Raw genomic sequence first — 22,407 nt, forward strand, 5'->3', positions numbered from 1 at the left:
TCTAAAATGGCTTAACAAGCGATACAGGCAACTCCTCATTTATGCGGGAGTTACGTTCCAAGGCACTGCACGTTTAAGTGAAATCGCGTATATTGGGAATGCCGCTGAAAAAGCCTGCAAACATCCTCCCAACCTCCTTGCTCAAACTCCAACTCTCAACAGGCCTCAAAGGTCGGTGCAAGAGCTCCTGGGATTGCACTTGCAAAGGCTTGTGGGATTGCTCGGCGCTGTTTCTGCAGCATTTTTGCGCTCTTTTGTGGCTGCTTTTGCCCCTTTTTATGCCACTTCTGGGTTTGCAGTGATGCGCGTGTGTGCAGTCATGTGTTCCTTGAAAACATGTAAATGAGCAGTTGCCTGCGTATACTAAATAAAATAACATGTTTGCTTTCATATCCCAAATAATACCTTGCACATCCTTCTCTTAACATTAGGATGAACAGGCTTAACTCCTTGCCACGAGGATTTGGCTCCTTGCCAGCTCTGGAGGTTCTTGATTTGACTTACAATAACTTAAACGAAAATTCGCTTCCCGGAAACTTCTTCTATCTAAGTAAGAAACCATTTTAAATTATTTTTTTTAAAAAAATGTGTTAAATCATCCTGAAAAGTTGCTTTGCTTTCTGCAGGTAAAATTTATTTGAGGGAGGTTGAACTCTAAAAAAAGAATATTAGAGATATATGCTTCCTTCTATGAACCGCCTTGAATATTTCTGCATAGCTTGGCAATCTGTACCTTTTGATCTACAGTCACCTGATCTCGGTGGGAGTAAGTGGACGGCTAGGAGTGTTGTATGAGCTACCGCCTTGGTCATATTTTCTTGAATTTTATTCCATTTCATACTGAGCTAAAATGCAGCACCCGCCTGGGACAGTTAAGAAGGTCACCAAGCGAGAGAAGAAATGCAAGCCACCATGTTATAATCTGTTTTCCATGAACAATCACTTATCAGCCCTGGGTTCAGCCCTTTGGCAAATATAGGGCTTCGTGGCTGCTGATGCCTGCCCTAGACCAGCTAGGCCAGTTAATTCTCCACCACCACCTTTCTACCTGGCAAGATGCCTGCAGCAAATAAGTGAGCCATCCTTTCTTTTTAATCCAGGGGTATCCCTCCAGATGTTGTTGGGCTCCAACTCCCATCAGACCCAGCCAACACGGTCAAAAGTCAGGGTTGATGGGAGTTGTAGTTGAACAGCTTCTGGACAGCAGCCTGTTGTCTGTCCCTGTTTTAATCCCTCTCATGAGACTCTAACATGGTGCCACACTGGAGCAGAGGTTGGCAGAGGTGCCAACATGAATAAAATATTGGGGGGCAGGCAAGCCCCAACCTGCATAATCGATCACATGATGCAGCTCACACACTATTGGAATGGCAATACTCATCAACTTTAGGGGGACCAGTCCCCTCAGCCCCTAGATGTTTGCTCCTATGGAGTAGGCAACCTCTGGCCCCCTGGGCCAAATTTGACCCACCGGGCCATTTCTCCTAAACCACGGTCACCTTCTCCACATCATATGTGACACCAGCTGTGGGGCAGGCAGAGGCACATCTAGATTGGCAGAAAGCAAGATTAAACATCGGCATCAGCTGCTGTGCAGGGAGCTCACCCCACACCCACCCACGCTCCATGGGGCCAGCTACCTCCCACCCATTAACGTTAGCCCACAGTGGGGAAATAAAGATTTGGCCCATCAGGTCAAAAAGGTTCCCCACCCCTGACACTAGACCTATTGACATTAATGGCCTCTGTGGCGTACATGTTTGATCTACAACTGAGTAGTCTGACCAATGCAATTTTGGTCCAGCTTTGGAAGTTGTGTCTCCATCAGAATCATCTTTCCATGGTGAAATGGCTGGTTTTCCTTCTATGTTAGAATGGGTGTGGTGTGTTCTAAGCCATCTGGGAGCCATGAAAAGGTAATTAACTAAAATGAAACCAATTTATCCTTTTACCCCCATCCCCATTTCCCCCAAATTTGCTATCATTTCTTGAAAGGAATAAAGCAGGAATAGCCAAAGCTCACTGGTCCAGGTATCCGCTTTCCATGCAGAAGGTCCCAGGTACAATCCTCTTCTTCTCTCGGTAGGACTGGGAAATGATTCTCTGCCTGAAAACAGGAAAGTAGCTTCGAATCAATATAGGCAGTCCTGAGCTTGGAGGACCCAATGGTTTATGTTGGTATAAATCAGCTTCTTAGGTTCCAGATCTGTACAAAATAAATTCTTGTATTTGCTGTATTTGTACTCCAGCCTGATCTAAAATGACTTCTCAGCTATTCTCTGCAGACATCTAAGAGAGGCAGAGGGTGAAGCCTATCGGGAGCTTTTGAGGGCGGGTTGTAGATGCAAATTTCGATAATGACTAGGAATTGGAAGTTAATAAGCTGTGATGGCTTCTGTCCTGGCAGACTCCTATTGAAACGGTGTGCCGTGGCCTGTCAGAGCCTAATGTTATAGGAATTGTTAATTGTGTCAGTCCTTTTGGATATAGATGTTTTCCTGAGCGGACCCAACAGTACAATAAGCCAGTAAATCTAAGTTTGACCTGCCTGTTATTATAGTGAGCCTTGGGTATGTCAAAGGCTTTTCACCAAGTCGGGGTTATTAATCAAAGCTGACACTTTTTTATTGATCAGGCCTCAAATGGTTTGGGTTGTATGCCACCCTGTTTATATATTGCTGTTTAATTTGCAGCCACCCTGCGTGCACTCTATCTAAGTGACAACGATTTTGAAATCCTGCCACCAGATATTGGGAAGCTCACAAAGTTGCAGATAGTAAGTAATTTATCTAAATTCTTGGAAAAAAATCAATTCGCTTTTGCGGCCCTTGTAAGGGTAGAATCAAGTCAATTTGCAGGGGAGCGGTGGGGGCTTTGAAGAAACCGGCCTCCTATTCTTGGCGTTGCCTATTGTTAATCAGCAGACACTTGTAACTGAATTGGAGGAATTGAATGTTTAGGGTGGGGTGAAGTGTCAGAAAGAAAGAAAGAAAGGACTTTGCAGTATAAAATATTTATTTATGGCTGATTTTGACATAAACATCTGCTTCCTTTCAACTGAGAATTGTTCTGACAACACTGTGTGCCTGTCTGTGTCTCTCCCACTCAACTACCCTCTCTCTCTTTTCCTTAAAGCTTAGCCTAAGGGATAATGACCTGATATCCCTCCCTAAAGAAATTGGTGAACTCACTCAGCTTAAAGAACTTCATATCCAGGGCAACCGCCTTACAGTGCTGCCTCCTGAGCTAGGTAAGACTTGGGCATTGCTGCTCTAAGGATGCCTGAAAGCCTACTTGAACACAGCTCTTCATTTTGGTAACCAAACTTGGCCATTAGCATCTTTAAAACATGTTCATTGCTGTTTCTGTGTTTTCCCCCAGCCCCTGCTAAGCACAAGCTAGCAAGCCCAGCTAATACTTAAAGAACATTTCTGAGCATGGGAGGCAAAGATTCCTGCCACAACTAAACTTAATATTGTCACACCTGGCAATATTTAATGTGTATTTAATGTGTTATATATAAAGCAACATGTCAACATCATTTGTATGTTTGTTTACAGTATGGCTTTTTCAAACTATTAATTCAGCATAGAATTGTACCGTTGGAAGGGACCTCAGCGGTCATTGAATCCAACCTCTTTGCAATTCAGGAATCTCCCACACAGGGTCCCCCATCCAATATGAAACCATAGGGGACCCTGCTTAGCTTAGCAAATGTGCTCGCAGTTTTATTGATGCACCACTAGGAGAACTAATGATAGTCTACATCATTTTGTGCTATACTCTAGGGCTGTGAATGAGTTACTCTCAGCATATGAAACCAAAGGGAAATGCTATAAGTCTTAAAACTTGGGGGGGGGTCCAGAAAAATAGGAATAACTGGGCCCACCCCTCCCAGTTTTTCTATTCTCCCCTCTCCCAACCTTTACATCTCTAGTTCCTTGGGTGTCTGTCTTTGACACTGCTCCTCAAAATGCAGTTCATGAGATTGTGGTAAGCAGCACTATCCATAGATAAAATTTTAGTAGGTGTTGTCTTTCCCCCCTGAATTTAAAATGTTATGTGCTGCACTGTAAGACACATCATGATTCACCTCAACAACAGAGTTGCAACCAGTCACATAAAGTGACAGGAAACACTAAATTTCTCGACATATATACTCTTGATTTCTCAACGACTGGAGTTGCATTTTAGAAGGTAGAGGAGGGGGAAAGCCAAAACAAAGCAGCAGATTTAATTGCAATATCAGATTACTAATGAGTTGTTGAACGAGCATTCTATGTATTTTGTATTGTTCAGCTTTTTATATTTCCTTTTTCTGTCTTGTGAATTGACTTCAAGCTGTCCCCCCCCCTTTTGTATAGAGGAACTGACAAATGTAATAAACAGTAGTGGTAATTAATAATACCCCTGGCCCTAGCTCATTCTGGGAGGGGAAATGGCAGTATTTTTAGGGGTCAAAAAAAAAAAAAGCTTGAATGTTTTCTGAGGAAAAAAATGTCTCCTGAGAGACATTTCAGCTCAGCTGTACCAAAGTAGTCATAGTTTATTTGGTGGAGGGGGTTGCTTGCATGCTTGTTTCTACACAAATAAATTTTGAATTGAGCAGAATTCACTGTGAACTCCTCCTCCTCCTCCTCCTCCTCAGTCCTCCTTGGAGCCGAGGCTTCCTGCTCTTGTGCAGCTTCCAGTCACTCCAGAAGGGCTTACAAAAGAATACTTCCCCAGTGGATTGGGTCCTGAGGCCAAGTCATCTTTCTCTTTTGGAAGCAAATCACGTGGTCTCAAAGTAATAAAAATGTAATCCTGAAAGTGTAGAGCAAAGCTGAAGAAAATCGTGGCAGGCATGCTTTTACATATAACCTAACTATATGTTCTGTTCAGAGGGTTTATCCCTTACTTAGCCTTTAATAAAGTTGGATTCAGAGGTATTTATATCCAAATAAGAAAATAAAATTAATTTCTTTCTTCAGAGTATCTGAAAGAGAGCGTGTCCTCTGAGCGGAAATAGAAAAGGACACTTAAACTTTAGCCTTGGTTTCACTTACTGATTTGCTCCTCAATGACAGGTTCTCTTGATGGTGTACAATTAATTCTTGCAAAAAAATTAAAATCCAATATGAATGTAAAATCAAACGCAGGTTAAAGCATTGTGCCCAGGCTCTTAAAAGTGCTATAACGCAAAAAGCTTGGATAAGGAAGAAAGCTTTTCACCTAATGCCGGAAAGACCACAATGTGGCTGCCAAGTGGGCCTCCTTGAGGAGGGTATTCCACAGCCACTATGCCATGACTGAAAAGGCCTCTCCTTAACAGCCATTCACCCCACACAGGCACCTGGAGAAGGGCCTCAGAAAATGATCTTGGGATTAATGCAGGTATATGAGATTACCCTTCAGATAACGGCTGCGAAAGAAATCTATGATAATGCTTGAGGATCTTTTAAGTACAGTGGCATGGAATGGAAGGTGTACAAGGGGAGAGTATGTAGATAAAATCTGATGAGAGAACAGCATGGCCGGATTCAAATAAACCTTTTGTGCATGCAGCCTGGAAATATTTAATTAAGCACAGTTCCTGAGTTTTGTCTGATCTGAAAAACTCTGGTTTCCTGGAATATAAAACCTTCAAACCACGTGTTATGAGTTTAAAATAGTGTGTCTCCAGAATGCCAGGACAGTCCCTTAACTCAGGGTCTTCCTGGCAAGACACTAATGCCCTGAGGGGATAGAGTCCTGTATCGCCATTTTTGGATCAGCCTTCCACAGTCACAGTGTCAAAACAATTTCCTAACTTTCTTGAGCTGCTTGAAGTTTACAACTCAGTTTAGCCAGCAGCCTAACACTCGGCCTTCATTCTTCAGACTCTCATACATGAAACACCCCCCCCCCCTGAGTAAGGTTTCATTCTTTCCCATTTCCCAATCCAACATACTTCTGGTTGAAGTTCTGTTAGTTCATCTGCTTCTTCTCTTGGCCTGCTCTCCCCCCTCCCTTTCCACTCTTCCACTCTCCTAATATCTGCTTTGTTTTAGCTTTTGGTCCCACTATCAGGTAGGAGCAAAGGGGAAAGGCTTGCTTGCATCTCTTCTTACTAAGCTGAGGAGTTTGAATTTGCTCAGTAGAGCTTACTCAAGGGCCAAGTCAAGTCTCCACTGACGTTATCCTTACCGCTAAAGAAAAAGGGACAGACAGGTGGAGACGGAATAAAAAGCACTTCCTGTTGAGTAATGATGCTTTTAGTTAAACCCTGTTACCCTTTTAATTACTTAAACATATGTTCCAAATAGTGCAAATCTCTCTTGAAGCAAGATGAGATACTCAGTTTTTTCCTTGGTAAATCAGAGGGTCATTGCAGAGTCATTCATTTCCAGTGACTTTGGCATATAAATTTGAGTTTTGCAGGATGTAAATTCTAACACATTGCTGACCTCTATCTCTTATTCTTCTGACTCCAGTGTTAATTAGTTAATGCTAGAATGAGCATTTCCTCCCGGCAGATTTTCTCAAGGTTTTCAAGCATTTTCTACAATTATGAGATTGATTTGAAGTCATTTTGGAGGTGAATGTTGCTTAATGAAGGTCTCCACTTACTCAGCTTTTGAGATCCAGCAATGAAAACATTTGTTCGAGAAAGTATTTCATGTACTTTTGTGTGTGTGGAGCTAAACATTCCTTTCCAAAACTCATCTTGACTTCCTTGTGGCCAGGCCACAAGATGCTTGTGCTTTTCCTTCTTCCTTCTCTGCATCCAGATGGGGTCATCTGAATTTTCCTTGCATTGGCCAACCCACATTTGAAAGCTTTACAGTAATAGGCATCTATTCGACATTTGCCCACAACAAGCATTTCGGATGGCCGCAAACCATGTTTACGCTTTGTTCAGGGAGCAAAGGTATCCAAATACAATGCTGCCAAGGTCCTAACACAGCCCCACACTTCGTGCAGGACCTACATTGTTCTGCCATGCCTCTATCAATGTAATAGTCAGTTTCATGTTGAGATGGTATCTAGGGATGATTACGTAACCTGAGAAAGATGCATATTTCATTCAGTTAAATAACTTCCTCTCCTTCCATTCCTACTTCTGGGGCGGCGGGGGGGGGGGGGTGACTCAATATTTTGGTGCCTGAGGAAGAAAAGCTAAAGGGTGTCCCTCATCCCCATGATAAGATAGGCTGAAGTTAAGGAACTAGCATTTAGCTGCCCTTTCTTGGCACTGCCTCATTTGCCCGTAATGGCAAGGCTAGAAGCCCTACCCTTCTCCACAAAAGCTGGTCCCCAACCTCCTAGTGCATGATTCCCCCCCCCCAAAAAAAATGTGTCCAATTTAAATGATTTATTTTAGTACTTGGTAACTTTGTTGGAAATATTATGCTTGAGGGGTGAGAAAGCCAAAGTTAAATCTATGTGTGATTTAGTCCTGGCAGTAAGCCTCTCAACCATTTCAAGATTGGAGCGTTCTGCTCTGCACTCCTCTGAATGAGATATTTGGATCCGACTACCTACACTCTGAGCATTGTGCCAGATTTTTGCAATTCGCATGAGTGGCGGCGGGCTGATCGTTCCCTTCTCCCGATGGCAAGGCTTGCAGAATTATAAGCATAAGTGAGTGCTTACGGTTGGGGGCTTTAGAGACAAGTGCCTGTAGGTGTTGTGGTTTTTCTTCTTCCAGGTAATAACATGGCAAATCCAATTTGCAATTGCCGAATAAGCCTCAAAGTAAAATATGATCTTCATAGCAGCATTGGTCAGGGGGTTACTGCTAATCACAGTGCCGGCTTGCTTCCACAGCAGCCTCTGCCTTTAAAACGGCACGTTGAACTGTGCGAATCTGTTGTTTGAGCTCGCCAGCATAGATTTAGACACCCCGGCCTCTCGCTTATTAGGTTCCTCTTTGTCACAGTGCTTAATCCTACTGCCTGATCCTTGTTAGAACAGGAGCGCGGCTGAGGCCTCTAATAAAGGAGGCGGGGTGCGAGGCTGCAAGCCAGGCGCACTCAAGCATGAAGTGCTTAGGGCAATTGCTGCCTGGCTGGCAGAGGGGTGGCGTGCTGGTGCCTGCATGTTATTACGCGAGAGGAGAACAGGCCTTTAGACAGTTGACAGAAGAGGAATGACAAATGGTTCAGAGGGCCCGTCTGAGACGAGCATCCCTCTTTCTCCTTTGCGCGTGCACCAAGGTCATTAGGCTCACCCATTTTCTCCTCCTGGGCTACATTAAGGGTCATGTGGTGCAGTGGTTAAGTGGTTAAGAGCAGTAGATTCGTAATCTGGTGGACCGGGTTCGATTCCCCGCTCCTCCACATGCAGCTGCTGGGTGACCTTGGGTCAGTCACACTTTGAAGTCTCTCAGCCCCACTCACCTCACAGAGTGTTTGTCGTGGGGGAGGAAGGGAAAGGAGAATGCTAGCTGCTTTGAGACTCCTTCAGGTAGTGATAAGGTGGGATATCAAATCCAAACTCTTCTTCTTCTTCATGTGCTGCACCGAGCATGGAAAATGCACACTGTGTGACCAGAGCGAACTACAGCGACTTTGGGGGGCACCTGCTCTCAAGCAGCCCATCCCTCTAGTGTTGCTTAGCTCAGCCACCACGCGCTTCCCCGTATAATGCCTGAACTTCATGTATTGCTGCCACTTGTCGATCCAGCACTAGGGAAGTGAGGTTGTTCTGATAGCTTTGCCAGTATGCAATACAAGGGGGCAACAGAGGCCCAGCCCCCCCTTCTCTCTACATATTATCCACAGCTTACTTACCTTATAAAATCTCACATATGGCACGATTCCGCAGAACCTAGACTCGTCTCTCAGCCATGCCCAAGTTCACATTAGCTGGGAAAGAGCTTTGTGACATTTTTGCTCACAACAATAGTTCAACCTGGCATTTTAAAGACTCAGAGCTCTATTTGATAGGGGTTTTTTGTTTTGTTTTTTGCTAATTACTTTTGTTTTCCCCGCAATAGTCTGCAACATAGGGCAGGTAACCAAGCCCCACAGGCAGCTCCCCAAGCCTCCCTTCCAGGCCATACACACCCCTCTCCAGACCGCAACCCTCACAGCCATGCTGTCTGCCTTTTGCCTAGCTGGAATGTGTTTTTGAACTTGCTGGTCTGGATGGAAGAGGAAGAGAGGGATGTGTGTAGAAGCTTCTTGACCAGAATGAAGTCTACCGTACAATGTTCAGAGTCGCATCTGATGCTTTTCCCTACTTTTGCCTCTGGCCCCTCCCACCAAAGGAAGGTTGTCCATGAGGGAATGTGGCTCTTAGGTAGGCATAGGCAAACTCCCATCATCCCTGACCACTGGTCCTGTTAGCTAGGGATGATGGGAGTTGTAGTCCCAAAGAAGTTGGAGGGCCGAGTTTGCCTGTGCCTGCTCCTAGGCATAAAAACAAAGATCCCAGCCAATCTAGGTGGGGCTTAAAGTCACGGCTGAGCTGATTGGAGATCATTGGGAGCTCCTGAGTGGAAACAATCCCAGTAGGGTTTGCATCTGGCACCAGATTTAAAAGGAACAACCTGGAGTGCACTTTAAGGTGCCTGGCTGTTCCTTTGCAGCTGTGTCTTTACACACATATGACTTGTGGGTGTGGCTCAAGGAAAATGGCCTCACAGGCCAAATTAAAACTCCTTCTGCATCTGATTAGGTCCATGGGCTGGAGTTTCCCAACACTTATGGATGCAAGATAATATGGAGTAAGCCCCACTGGTGTCAACTCAGTAGGATGTACTTCTGAGTTAAGAGAAATTGGATTTGATTGCACAAATAGAGTCTTATTCAGACTTTCTAGGAAAGAAGTTGACTTCAACTCATTAGGACTCTTTACTTACAGGTAAATATGCTTAGAATCACACTGCACCTTGGTTGAGCCTCTCGCTCGTGGTTCTTTAAATGCTGGAGTTATTTAAACTATCCAAGAAGAGTAAATGCCTGTTCAATCCTTTCAGGTAACTTGGATTTGACCGGTCAAAAGCAAGTCTTCAAAGCAGAGAACAATCCCTGGGTCACCCCTATTGCGGATCAGTTCCAGCTGGGCATTTCTCATGTGTTTGAATATATTCGGTCAGAGACGTACAAATAGTGAGTATTGTGCTTCCGTTTGTCTTCAATAGCTTTTCTCTTTCTCTTTTTCTTTCTTTTTAATGGGGTTGTGGCACAAAGCCCCTGTGATCTTATCAGGGTCAGTTACCTTAATGACTCAACCCACCTGAACCAAAAGTGAAGATGGAGGTGCTCCTATTAAGCCCTTCCTCCCCAGAATGAATAGCATCAGGGACTACGCCACACTTTATCGCCACCGCCCAGTCCTTACCATTTGCCTGCACCTTGGCGTGTGTGTTGGAATGCGCAGCTGAGGTGCATAAAGGGGAGGATTCTGGTGGAGCATCTGTTCCTGTTCACAAAGCTGGTGGCCTGGAGTGCCTAGAGAGCACCTATGCTGCATCTTAGCTCAGATGAAAGTGTCTTAAGGTACTTTATTTATTTACATTAAGGTACCTAACTGTATGCTGCTTTCTCAGGTGGACTTCACAAAGCAATTTCAGTAATATATTTTTTTTAAAATGACATCAATAAAAGTTATATAATAAAACAGGAAAGACAAAAGAAACTCCTGGTCACTGAAGGAACCGCTGCTGCTTCTCTCCTCCCTTCAGGGCAAGGCAGTTCCTCAGAAGTGCTTCTGGTGGCAGCAGGAGGGGGCTGCTTAGGTAGGGCAAAACCACTAAGCTAGGTTGCTATTGCTTACTTGACGGGGATGTTGGCAATGTGGTGCTTTCCAGACACCGTTGGACTACAGCTCCCATCATCCTTGACCATTACCTGGAGCTGATGGGAGTTGTATTCCAACAACATTTGGAGGTCCTTACATAGGCTGCTCCCTGTCATAGACTGGTGGTTATTTGCCCAGACGCCACAAAAGTACGAGGTGCATCTCAGCTTTGCAACAGCTCTGGGGTCGGAAGCGCCATGGCCAAGAAGGTTTTATGCAGAGGGAATTATAGGTGCATAAATTATTGAACCGAGCTTCCACCTTCTGGCTTATGATGCATTTTCAATAAGGTCTTCAGTGCTGAATGAATTACCCACCCATGGATTAGAGGATATATGTCAAATTGCAACTGCCATATGTTAGGAGTTATGATGAAACCATAACGAAATGCCTGGCTACACTGAAAGAGATGGGAATCCAGTAATTTTTCAGCAGCGCAATCATTTTATCAGACAGAAGGATGTAATTACACATAGAGTGTGATAGATCCTTAGGTGGGCAAATGTCTTGGATGGGGTGTAGGTTTGAAAGATGGCCTTGCAAGCCATTCTTGTTCCTGCTGAAGTTCCCTGCTTACAACCAGTGGCAGCATCTGGAGGGGAAGGGCAGGTTGGAATGTTTCTTTCTGTCTGAGCGAGAAGGCAGCTTTTAATATCAACACTGTACACAAATACCTGGTTATCTTGCTTGCTCTAATAAAGGTGTGCATAGGAGGGGCAATACAACAAATTTATTTTTGGCTGCACACACTCTATACCTTTAAAAGTACATTCAAGGCACATTCTTTCCCTGCCATTCTGGCATGCCACATTCTGTAGTTCACCCCTCACAGAGTTACAATTCTCAGCAACCCATAGCAAACTTCAGTGCCCAGAATTCTTTGAGCGGTAGGGAGAAACATGCTTCAAACATGTTTTAAAGGTTTAGTGCACACTCAACATTTGTTAATTAACAACATGCATCTGATAAAGTGGCCATATGCTCAAGAATTGAAATTGATTGCTATAAAAAAGTTTTTTTTTCTTTTTAAGCCTACCTACACACTGATATATTTATTTTGACCATAGTATTCTGGTAGTGTCCTAGCAGTGCCTGCGTACCAACATGTTGGTGAGTTTGCAAGGTAGTCCCATGAAGTATTTCTTTTGTTCGGCAGCCTAACAAAGGTGCGCTATGCATTATGCTAGCAGCTACTGACAGGATTGTCAGCAAAGGGAAGCAGCTGCCTTGGGTGGAAGCTATTCAGGAGTGAATAGAGCTCTGTGTGCCATTTGTCCAAGCTGGCATTCCTTAAGTGAGCTTGCTCCTCTCGGGTGCAGTGACACCTTCCAGCAGGACTCAGTTGCTGGTATGGCTGGCTCTTGTGCATGCAGTTGGGGGGTGGGGCATCATCTTGTCCTTCACCCCAGGCAGCAAAATCTCCTGGGTACCAATGTCCCATGGTGTGGAAAATTCTACCCCATGATAACCACCCATACAGTAAGCAGGTTTTTAATAAAGTGAGGAGAAACCTCACTGCACACATACCTGTTCAGGAATCCTGGGAAGCTAGGGTGTGGTAAAACTGCCCTCCCCAACTGGCAAGGTATTCGGTACTGTCAAATTACAGTGTGGTTCTGTGCACATCGTGGCAAGTTATTACTTCGTAAATCGTTACCTGTATCCACCTTTGCTTCCGTGTTGCTCCAAGGAGGTACTTGGGATTCTTTGCATGTTTACAGATGTGCAAGCAACAGAACTCCCAAGAGGAGGCATGTACCTTTTGCACCTTCTGTAAACACAAAAGGAAGCTGAACCAGTTGAGCAGAAATTGTTATGCAGTCTCCAGGGTGACTATGGATGTCATGCCAGGTATGGGCAAAGGTGGCGTCAGTTACTGAGGACCAGTTACCTTGCTAGCTTCACTCAACAAGCATATCACAGTCCTTCGGAGAGACCACACCCTATCCTTGCTACTGCCATTTATCTGGGAATGTGACTGCATAAAGATGGCTTTCTCATATAAGTAGAAACCTGGCTTTCCAGCAGTCAAAATGGTTTGGACATAGGAAGTTGCATTATACCAGGTCAGACCTTTGGTCCAGTTAGCTCAGTGTTGACTACATTGAATGTTAGAGGCTCTCCAGCCTTCCATATAGGGATCTCTCCTAGCCCTCCCTGGAGATGCTCAGGATTGAACCTAGGACTTTACCACGGAGAGCTTCCCAAAATTATAGCTCTCTTTGTTATCTTTGTGGGGGGTGTTCCTTTATGCATGTTAAACAGTTTGTTTCCCTACAGAGAAGCATCAAAGCATATAAAGCATAATGACAGCAACTTTATCTAAAAGGCAATATCTACATGGGGGGGGGGAGTGGTTGTGCCCCTAGTCAACTTTTCAAAGTGACCTTTTTTGTTATGTGTATCCTCTGAGGATCTTGTATGTCTAGAATAGTGACAAAGACATGATGGATAGTATGATTTATTGGCTATAATATACTCAGCAACAACACACGGGCACAAATGTTTAGAACAAAACAGCAAATGAAACTCCTATGAAGAATTGCAGTCTGGAAATATCATACAGGATTAGTGTAACATAATTAGTGACTTGATGATGTGGTTAAACCACAATGAGCGAAGAGGGGTGGGCTTCGCTGATAGCACTTAGAAACAGGCGGCAGTTTTCCAAGTATATTCGAAGCATTAATCATGTCCTTCAGATCATTTCTCCATGGTTCATTCTTTTTTCTAAAACACAAATTGTTTTAGTGTTCTCATTTGTGATACTTTTTTTTTTTAAGTTGCTACCTGATGATTTCATCTCAGCTAAAGTATTTTCTTTACTTAAATATTTGGCAGAGGGTTGTTTTTTTTAAACAGCTGTTACGCCAAATGGATTCGTCTTAACACTTGCTTTGAAATGTGCTGTTTGTATGACCTTGTCATCTGATTTCAGCAGGATTCTTAGAAAATACTTCCAATTTATTACCATTCTAGAATTAACTTCCTCTCCCCATGGGAACTATCAAATGGAGTTAAAAGATCCCTTGACATGATACCTTGTGAATCAGAGTAAATCTCAATCTATATGTTTACATTCAGGAAGTTATCGTGGCAGCAACCCAAGAGTGTAGGACACCGTTAGGCGCCGAGTCTCACATATTCTCATTCTAGCATATATGTTTGCTAGAAATAGCTGTGTTTCTGGGACTCAGTTCTATAAGAACATTTTAAATGCTCTACTCGTGTAAGTCTGCTAGATTATATGGGTAATAACCATATTAGCACTGTGTCTTCCTGGGAGCCAACAGCCCTGCTGCCAATACTTACCTGTGCAATCCAACAATACTTAATAGAATGCTAATAGAATAGCTATAATACAATGGAAACTTCAGAATGGGTCTTTATAACGGATAGGCACCTCTGCTTCCATTATAATCCTAAACATTATTGCCGCTCAGGTCTCAAGTCCATAACAAAGCTTCAGCCCTAGTGTACTGTCAGTAATGAGGATCACGATTCTGATTTAGAATAAGTTCCCAAAGTTTGCCTTAGATTTATCCTTTAACTATGTTTGCACTGGTTTCTCAAGAGCTTAACTCAAGCAAGAAAAGTGTAACTATTTGGAGTATAAATAAAATGAGCACTCAGTCAGTTCTTGTAGGATTTGTATTCGTTGGAACGTATTGAGTACTTGTTTAACTCCTTTGTTTAAAAAACAATTAAAGGCTTCCTTCATATGAAAAACTCACACAAGACTGCATATAGTAACAGATTAAAGTGCAACTTCCAGCAATAATGAAACACACACATATATACATACACACACAATCAAAATACAGACTTCTGTAATATCCACATTATATTCAGTTATCAGTTCCTTGGTGCAGTGTTTTCCAACCTGGTGCCCTACAGATGTTGCTGGACTGCAACTGCCCTCAGCCCCAGCCAGACAGCCATGGGCGAAGGCTGTCTTAGTGGTAATATACTATGGGGAATTCTTGGTGAATTCAAATGAATGAGGAAAAAGTATTGTGTGGCCAGAAGCAAACTAAGGCAGAAGAGTTATTGGTGTAAAATACAAAACCTTAGAGCAGGGGTGGGGTGGTTAGAGCATCCTGGGGACCGCCCCCCCCCCTTGGTGGGCCATTTTGACAGGTGAGTGGACTCTGCCCACCTGCCAGTCACCTGATGTCACAATGGCATCAAGTGAGCCATTCTCCATTTCTAGCGCAGCAGACTACACTAGATAGGAAAATCCAAGCCCGGCCAAGCAGATCAGCTGATCCTTGTGAACTTCAAGGTCTGCTTTCTGCAAAGGTTGGTTGTGCTAAAAAGTGCCCTGTGGGGAACTGCATAGTGTAGCCAGTTCTAGCTGGCTTGCTCTTGCCACCAGTCAGCTGATTGGCAGTGGCAGCAAGCAAGCCCATCTTTCCAGTGCACATTTGAAGGCTCCCAGTTGTGCATTGGCAGCTGTGTCTCCACCTGCCCCTCATCTGGCATGACAACATGATGCTGCATGTGGGGCAACTGGGTGTGGGGTTTTTTTGGGGGGGGGGGAGGCTGCATGGGCCAAAATGTGATGCACACCAGGCCAAATTGGGTCTACATCCTTGCTTTGGAGACCAATCACATTCCTCTGTTGTTTAGTAAGAGCAACGCTAAGTATGGAGGAAAAGTCTTAACCCTTTATAACTTCAAAAATGTTTTGGCTGTTCATTCCAGTTAGGTTATTTACAACTAGGCAGGATGAGTTACTATGTACGTTGCTGTTTTTTATTTGGGACATAAATTAAAAAGCAGCATTTTTATAATAAAACAGAACGGGCTGCTGTTTCTATTCTCAACACAGTAATATCTTGTTTTATTACATGCTGGTATTTTATGGAGCTCCAGTTTCTTATTTCAAGCTGATATTGTTTAAGGCTTTTGTGTTATCCTTGGCTGTTTTTTACTCTGCTGTTGAGGGCTATCGGGTAGCTGTAGAACTGGCTTTTGCTTTATGGAGAGATTTTATCAAGTTTTTTATCCAGCAAAAAGCTTAAGTGGAAATGATTTCAGTGTAATTTGGACAAGTCACAGTTCAGCGTGGTCCTTATTTTTTATTTTAGGCAATGTATTCCCATTTCAGGGTACTTTTTAAGGTCAAAGGGACAGCGCTGAGAAATAACAATGGCAGAAATGTTACCCTGAAATTCAGCTGTTTTTTCTTTGGCTTCTGCAACAAAATATTACTTTGGGGAACAGGGAAGCCAGATGGATATCTTTGCAGGAATGTCACCGTGCATTTTGGAATGCATGTAACATTGGTTCCTCATAAGATCTAGAAACTTGTTATGTTAAGTGAAAGCAGAAAATCTCAGAACACTGAATTCTGATTGTGCATGGATATTTTAACGATTGTGGATCTGCTTCACATAATTCTAGAGTTTCTTCAGCCCCAGGCTGAACTCTTTAATTATCTGCAAGTGCTTTTGTTCATGCATTATTTTTATTATAATGATCATTATTATCTTGCTCTTTTCACCCTCCTTCTGCTACATTTAGAGGCTCACTCCAGGAATTCTGCTGGATTTTAGGAACAGCTTGTTGGGCAGCAATGTAGGAGGCAGAAAGGGATCTTGAATAAGCAGAGCTCTCCATGTAACCCGTTGGATTGCAAGCACATGCTGCAATTTATCTTCGGCAAAGAAACTTGACATGATTCGGTTTTCGGCAGAGAACTTCATGGTCTAAAAATAACCCTCTCCCCAACCCCCACCACCAACCCTGACTTGATTTCTAACTACTGAATGTCGTTTTCATTACAGCGTTTCCTTACAATCCTAGAACGGGATTAAGCTTAATGTTGGTTTTAAGCAGGGGGAAGGTATGCAAAGCTTAACAGTGATGAGCATGAATAGAAACTGGATTGAACAAACGGATGCAAAATAATATTGCCAAATGAACCTCTTGTGTTTTATGGATGATCTAATACATGTTTGGCAGTAATTTCGCCCTTAACACATGAATTCCTGACAGTTTCAATTCCTCAGACTTACTAATCAATGGAGTCTGCTCCAGAGCAATTTTATGGGACTTACCTAGTCATCAAAAATTTATTATCAGATAAATCAAAGAAACAAGTAGCATCTTAATAGAGGAACAAAGTGGTCTGTAAAGGATCGTTTAGGACTGTGTTTCAGGCAGTCATATATTGTATTTACTGTTGCCATTGGAGGCTTCATTTATACATTCTTGAAAATGTTCACAGTAGCAAAACAAGTTTGTTTGGCAAGTTCTGTGAAATCCAATCCAGTGTGCAGGCAAAGAGTCCAATGGCACTTGAAGTTCCTAGAGGTGTCAGGTGGGAATATTTTGTGTGGCCAGTGGCTCCCAAACCTTTTCACTCCACAGACCTCTTAAAAAATTGCTGCAGGTTTGGGTGGGTGGCTTAATGGCTTTTCTGACTGTTGTAGTAATTGTAACACGCTGTGCTAGGTGCTGTATGATTTTTAATTGTATTCTTATTGTGTTCCCATTTAGAAAATCGTGTTCAGCAATACTTCACCTTCTCTCAAAACTTGTTTTAAGTTGTACGTTTCAACTATTATGTCTCCAGTTTTACCCTTTGTTATCAAATATTTAAATATTTAAGTTTGACATAATATTATTCAAATTTCACCTTTGTTCTTATAGTTCAGTTATTTTCATGTTCCTTTTCGCTAAGTCACTAATGCCATGTTATCTTTATATCCTGCATCATTCTAGCATTTATACAATTTACAATACTTTTGCAAATAGTCCTTAAACTTCTTCCAATCCTCTTCCACTGTCTCCTCTCCCAGGTCTCGGATTCTGCCAGTCATTTCTGCCAGTTCCATGTAGTCTATCAGTTGCATCTGCCATTCTTCCAGGGTGGGCAAACCTGTGTCTTCCAGCTTATTGCTTCTTTTATTTCATACATACTATATTTTATTGTATTACAGTTAGAATGTATGCAAGCTGCAATCCAATAAAAAAAACAACATAGGAAATTTTAAAAAAGCAATGTATATACAATTAGAAATCAATATTCATTTTTAGTACGATGGATTCTTCTGTGATCAGCCCCAGATCTGTGGACACAGCATGAACCATGTGAATGAAGCTTGCGGACCACAGTTTGGGAACCTCTGATCTAGGCAGCCAATTACTCAGCGCTGAACTGCGTGCAAGGAAAGTCCTACTTACGTAAAGCTCCATTTGTATATCTTGAGTTCCACCAAGCTTTGCATTCTAGTAGTCTACCTCTTAGAGATGGATCTTGCTAAATTGGTTTCTGAATCGGGGCAGAAAAATTTCAGAAGTTTCCCCACCCCATCCTTTATTTTTCCATTGAAGCTTATTTGTTTCCTAATTTTATTATTAACAGTGAATTGCAAGCTTGGCATTTTCAAAGTTTTTAGCTTTGTTTACTAAATACAAGTAAAATAAGCATGCTGAATCACACCACTCTCTAGGGCATCAGAACATTTTCTGATGCAAACTGAAAATCAGGAGATTTAGCAGGAATCTTTTCCTCTAGCCCAATGTGAGCTGAATTGCCCTGTTGGTATGTGGTGGGGTAAAGGTTTAATAAATACAAACTGTGGAGAGGCGGGTTTGGTACAGCTACAGTGTTGGCTTTGGATTCAGATGCCGCTCAGCCAGAAAGCTTTGCCATGTGGAATTGTTAGGATAAAACTGTAAAATAAAAGAACTAGTGATGGTGCCTCACACTGTAACTGAGGGCTTGCAGTGGCCGTTTCAAAAGTACCCCACCAACCAGCCTATTCTGAGCTGAGCGTGCTGCTCCTGAAGTTTAGCCCCAGCTTGTACAGTGGTACCTCGGGTTACATACGCTTCAGGTTAGACTCCGCTAACCCAGAAATACTACCTCGGGTTAAGAACTTTGCTTCAGGATGAGAACAGAAATCGTGCTCTGGCAGCGTGGCAGCAGCAGGAGGCCCCATCAGCTAAAGTCGTGCTTTAGGTTAAGAACAGTTTCAGGTTAAGCACAGACCTCCAGAACGAATTAAGTACTAACCCGAGGTACCACTGTACCTACATCCTGGTGCCAGCAGTATTCATGCCAGCCAGCACTCCCTACTACCAGTCCTCCATCAAACATAACTTTGTGTATAAGGGGAGCATGCAGCACCAGCAGCAGAGGTCTGTTTTTTTTCCAAAGGTCAAAACAGAGCATTCATGGCTACTAGGGAGCCTGGGCAAATGGCCTTCCCAAGGCCTTCTAGCACAGTGGATCATTGTGTCATTGGGAACTCCCATTTCCCAGGCTTCCTGGGAGCAATGGAAATACTTCACAGGCATTCAGACCGTCCAAATGGGGCTTCTACTGTGACTGCAACCCCTGCATTGATGCTTCCAGAACTTCCTGCCACCTCTCTCTCCAGTGGGTACACTTCCCACAGTGAAATCGTTGGCAAGCAAATTTCCTGTGCTTAGACAATCAGACACTGGAGCATAAGGTTCTTGTCTGGTATTTTCCCTGGCATGTTGTTTTCCTATGAGGAGGGAATCCTTGTTTGTTTGTTGTTTGGAACAGCCTTCAATTACTGGAGCAATAGTATATTCCAGAAACCATCTTAATCTCTCCTCTTCTATTTGCGATAACAAAGCCATCAAAATGCTTAGGAATTTTGTGGGGCTTTATATTTTCATGGTTGTTCCACATTCAGAAATGGTAGGAAGTGCCCCTGGGGTGGGGAGAGGAGGGGGCTTTGTGGCCCGATGGTTATTATTGCTGCACATTTTGTAAAGTTGAGACTTCCTGGATCACTACTTAGCTCGAACCCATTCTATATGTACTGCAGAGGCCAGGCCTGGAATGTGAATACTCGCTGGTTTTCGTGTTCAGTTGGTGTTCATACAGCTATTTATTTAGATTTCTTCATTGTCCTGGTGGTTCTTTCTCTTGCTATACCTCCTGAGCAATCCAGTAATTCCCTTCCATTTTACTCTGTCCTGGGAATAAGTGGGAATTGAGATATCAATAGGCAATGCATTTTGGCATTATAGAATACAACAGTGGTTTTTTTAATAAAAAAACCCCACACACACGCATAAATGGGCATTACAAATAAATCTGTAACATGTATAAATAAATAGATATTCATGGATAAAATATAGTGGTAATCAAAATGAATCATAGAGCTAATGCAAAATGCAGATATTGAAGAGCAAAAGTTTTCTTTATATTCATAGACATGATTATTTAATTCTGGGAATTGGAACGTTATGGGCAAGAATGCAGCGCAGGTTTACCACTGACTAGCTATTTTATGTGACAGAATATCATCTTTGCATATTTATTAAAAATATTCATAACTGGCTACTGCCTAGATGAACTGCTCAGTTCATGTTTCTTGATCCAATATATTATCCTGGCCACTTTATCATTGTAATGGAAATCGTGTAAATTTTCAGCTGATTCCTGAGTGGGGGTGGGGAGGAATCCCAGTGGCATTATCAGTGTCTCGTAGAACATTTGCCAGCTCCCATTTCTAAAAGGAGGAGAAACAAAAGAAGTTGTCTAAATGACTTTGGAGCAAATAGGTGCAGCCTTTTTCCAAAAACTAAAAAAATACATATGTGGGAGGATTTTAATTAAGAAATAATACGCAGTTGGGAAGCTTAAACTACAAGGAGTGACAGAAGCCCTGTGCAGATGTTACTGACATGCAGGGCATAAGTTTGTAGATAAAGAAGTGAGTTGGTGTTCTTAGTTTGTGTCCCCACCCCCTGATAATTCCCCCCCCCCTTTTTACTAAACATGTTCTGTGTGCAGTTGTGTAGGAAGTCCAACATGAGATCACCTGCTCAGAAGCAAAGACATTGCAGAATTGGGGTACCTAATTTTGCAGGTATCCCAATTGCACAGAGCTCTTACTTGCTAGCAGGTACTGCAGTCTGGTCCCCACCAACCTGTGCTCCTTTGGGAGGGAAGGTGGAATATAAATTTAGCAAAGAAATAATAATAAAATAAGGAACTTCCGTCTTCCCTCAGCTAGCCCTCGCCTACCTGTCTCCTTTCTCACAACCAGGCCAGGGAGCAGCATTGCCTGTCAGCTTCTTCCCCCTTTAGTGTCAGTGTGGAACGCAGTAAGGAGGAAGATGGGAACAAAGCTAGAATTTGTGGCTCCACCTGTCATTGCCTCTGGCTCCCTCTATTGTTGGTCTCCCGGCCTTCTACCCTACCAGTCCCAAATGGGCAACAGCTGCTACTATGGGCTCATGTGTTGGGTTTTCTCAAAAAGCACATGGTCAGCAGATGAGAAAAAGACAATCTTGGGGTGGAGCTAAAAGCACATGACCCACTTATGGGTTATATTCATACTAGGAGGCAGAGTGTATGAAAATGCCAAGATGACTGCTTGCAAGCTTCCCATAGGTGTGTTGTTGGCCACTGTGAGAGCAAGAGTACTGGACTAGATAGGCCTAGATAGGAAATTATCAAACCCTGCAATTAGTCCTATAGGAGTACACAATGCTTGTTTGCCTTTTGCTCTTACAAACAGAAATTTCAGCTAAACGCTGCAAATTAAACCCCATGGACTTGGAACTTGGGCCCAGCTACCAGTTCTTGTGGTTCATAAGCAAAATAATCAGCTTCTCCACTGCCACTCCCCATACACACCTCATAAGGATGTGCACATGTGCAAAACATTTCTGTGCTTCCCTCGAGTTGGTTGGTCAGCATTCCTTCCACCCCAAATCCGCAATCCCATTTTCTTTCCCTGTTTCTCTGTCTCCCTGCAGCCAGTTCCATGTAGGTTACTCTAGATGTGGGGTTCCTAAACTCCAAGGACCACCAGTGGTCTGGCAGCTTCATTTAGTGGTCCACAGCATGCCTGTGGATTAATGGTTGAAGATAGGAGATAGCACATCCTTCGCATTAAAGCTTCATACTTGTTTTTAATTGTATTGCTATTGCTCCTTTTATTTCTTACGTGGTATTTCATTGCATCACAATTTGAATTCTGTGAAATTCAAATTGTAACACAGTGAAATACTATGTATATAAGAAACGGAAGAAGCAATAAAAATGCAATAAAAATAATACAGCACAACACATTACAGTTGCTGCAACAGGCAGAAAAATCATTAAGGGGTCGACCAAGACCCTTGGCAGTTTTCCAATGGTCCGTCAGAAAAATTGTTTCAGAACCACTGAATTGCTTGGTAAGTACATATGGGGGAAACTTTGCAGGGAATTCATTAATGAGTAATGCTTGACCTCAGCTACGTTTCTTTTGGAAAAGAATCTAAATTTTCACACTGCCAGAGACTGCATGCAGTTGTCCAACATCTGTTTTAAGAATGGCAACTGTTTAATATCATAATTACCACTGTGCTTTCTGCATTTCATTTCCCTCTGACCTTACCATTCGCAGTCTCACCCCCACAACCACAATCTTATATATTCCTGTAACTGGGTTACATGTATCTGATGAAGCAGACTTGTAGTCCCCACCCCATAGTTAATGCCATCATAATTTTTCCATCTTTATGATACCACAAGATTCTTGGTTGTTGTATTTTGCCGCTGCAGACTTAACACATCCAATCCCTTTGGAATGAGTCCCATGTGCTGTAGCAAGAAGTGACCAGATGATATTTCTGATGTCAGTTTCA

General features: G+C 42.9%; 1 protein-coding gene across 1 annotated transcript in view; it reads left to right on the top strand.

Annotated features, from left to right (window-relative positions):
- The window catches only part of RSU1 (Ras suppressor protein 1), a 64,988-nt gene that overhangs the window by 21,876 nt on the left and 20,705 nt on the right, over positions 1 to 22,407 (top strand). The window contains exons 5-8 of the mRNA XM_083467589.1: positions 432 to 550; positions 2,694 to 2,776; positions 3,136 to 3,250; positions 9,947 to 10,079. Of these exons, the coding sequence (XP_083323715.1) occupies positions 432 to 550; positions 2,694 to 2,776; positions 3,136 to 3,250; positions 9,947 to 10,079 (450 nt within the window). The remainder of the gene's footprint in view (positions 1 to 431; positions 551 to 2,693; positions 2,777 to 3,135; positions 3,251 to 9,946; positions 10,080 to 22,407) is intronic.

Source organism: Podarcis liolepis (assembly GCF_965112155.1).
Source record: "Podarcis liolepis genome assembly, chromosome: 12".
Taxonomy (NCBI): Eukaryota; Metazoa; Chordata; class Lepidosauria; order Squamata; family Lacertidae; genus Podarcis; species Podarcis liolepis.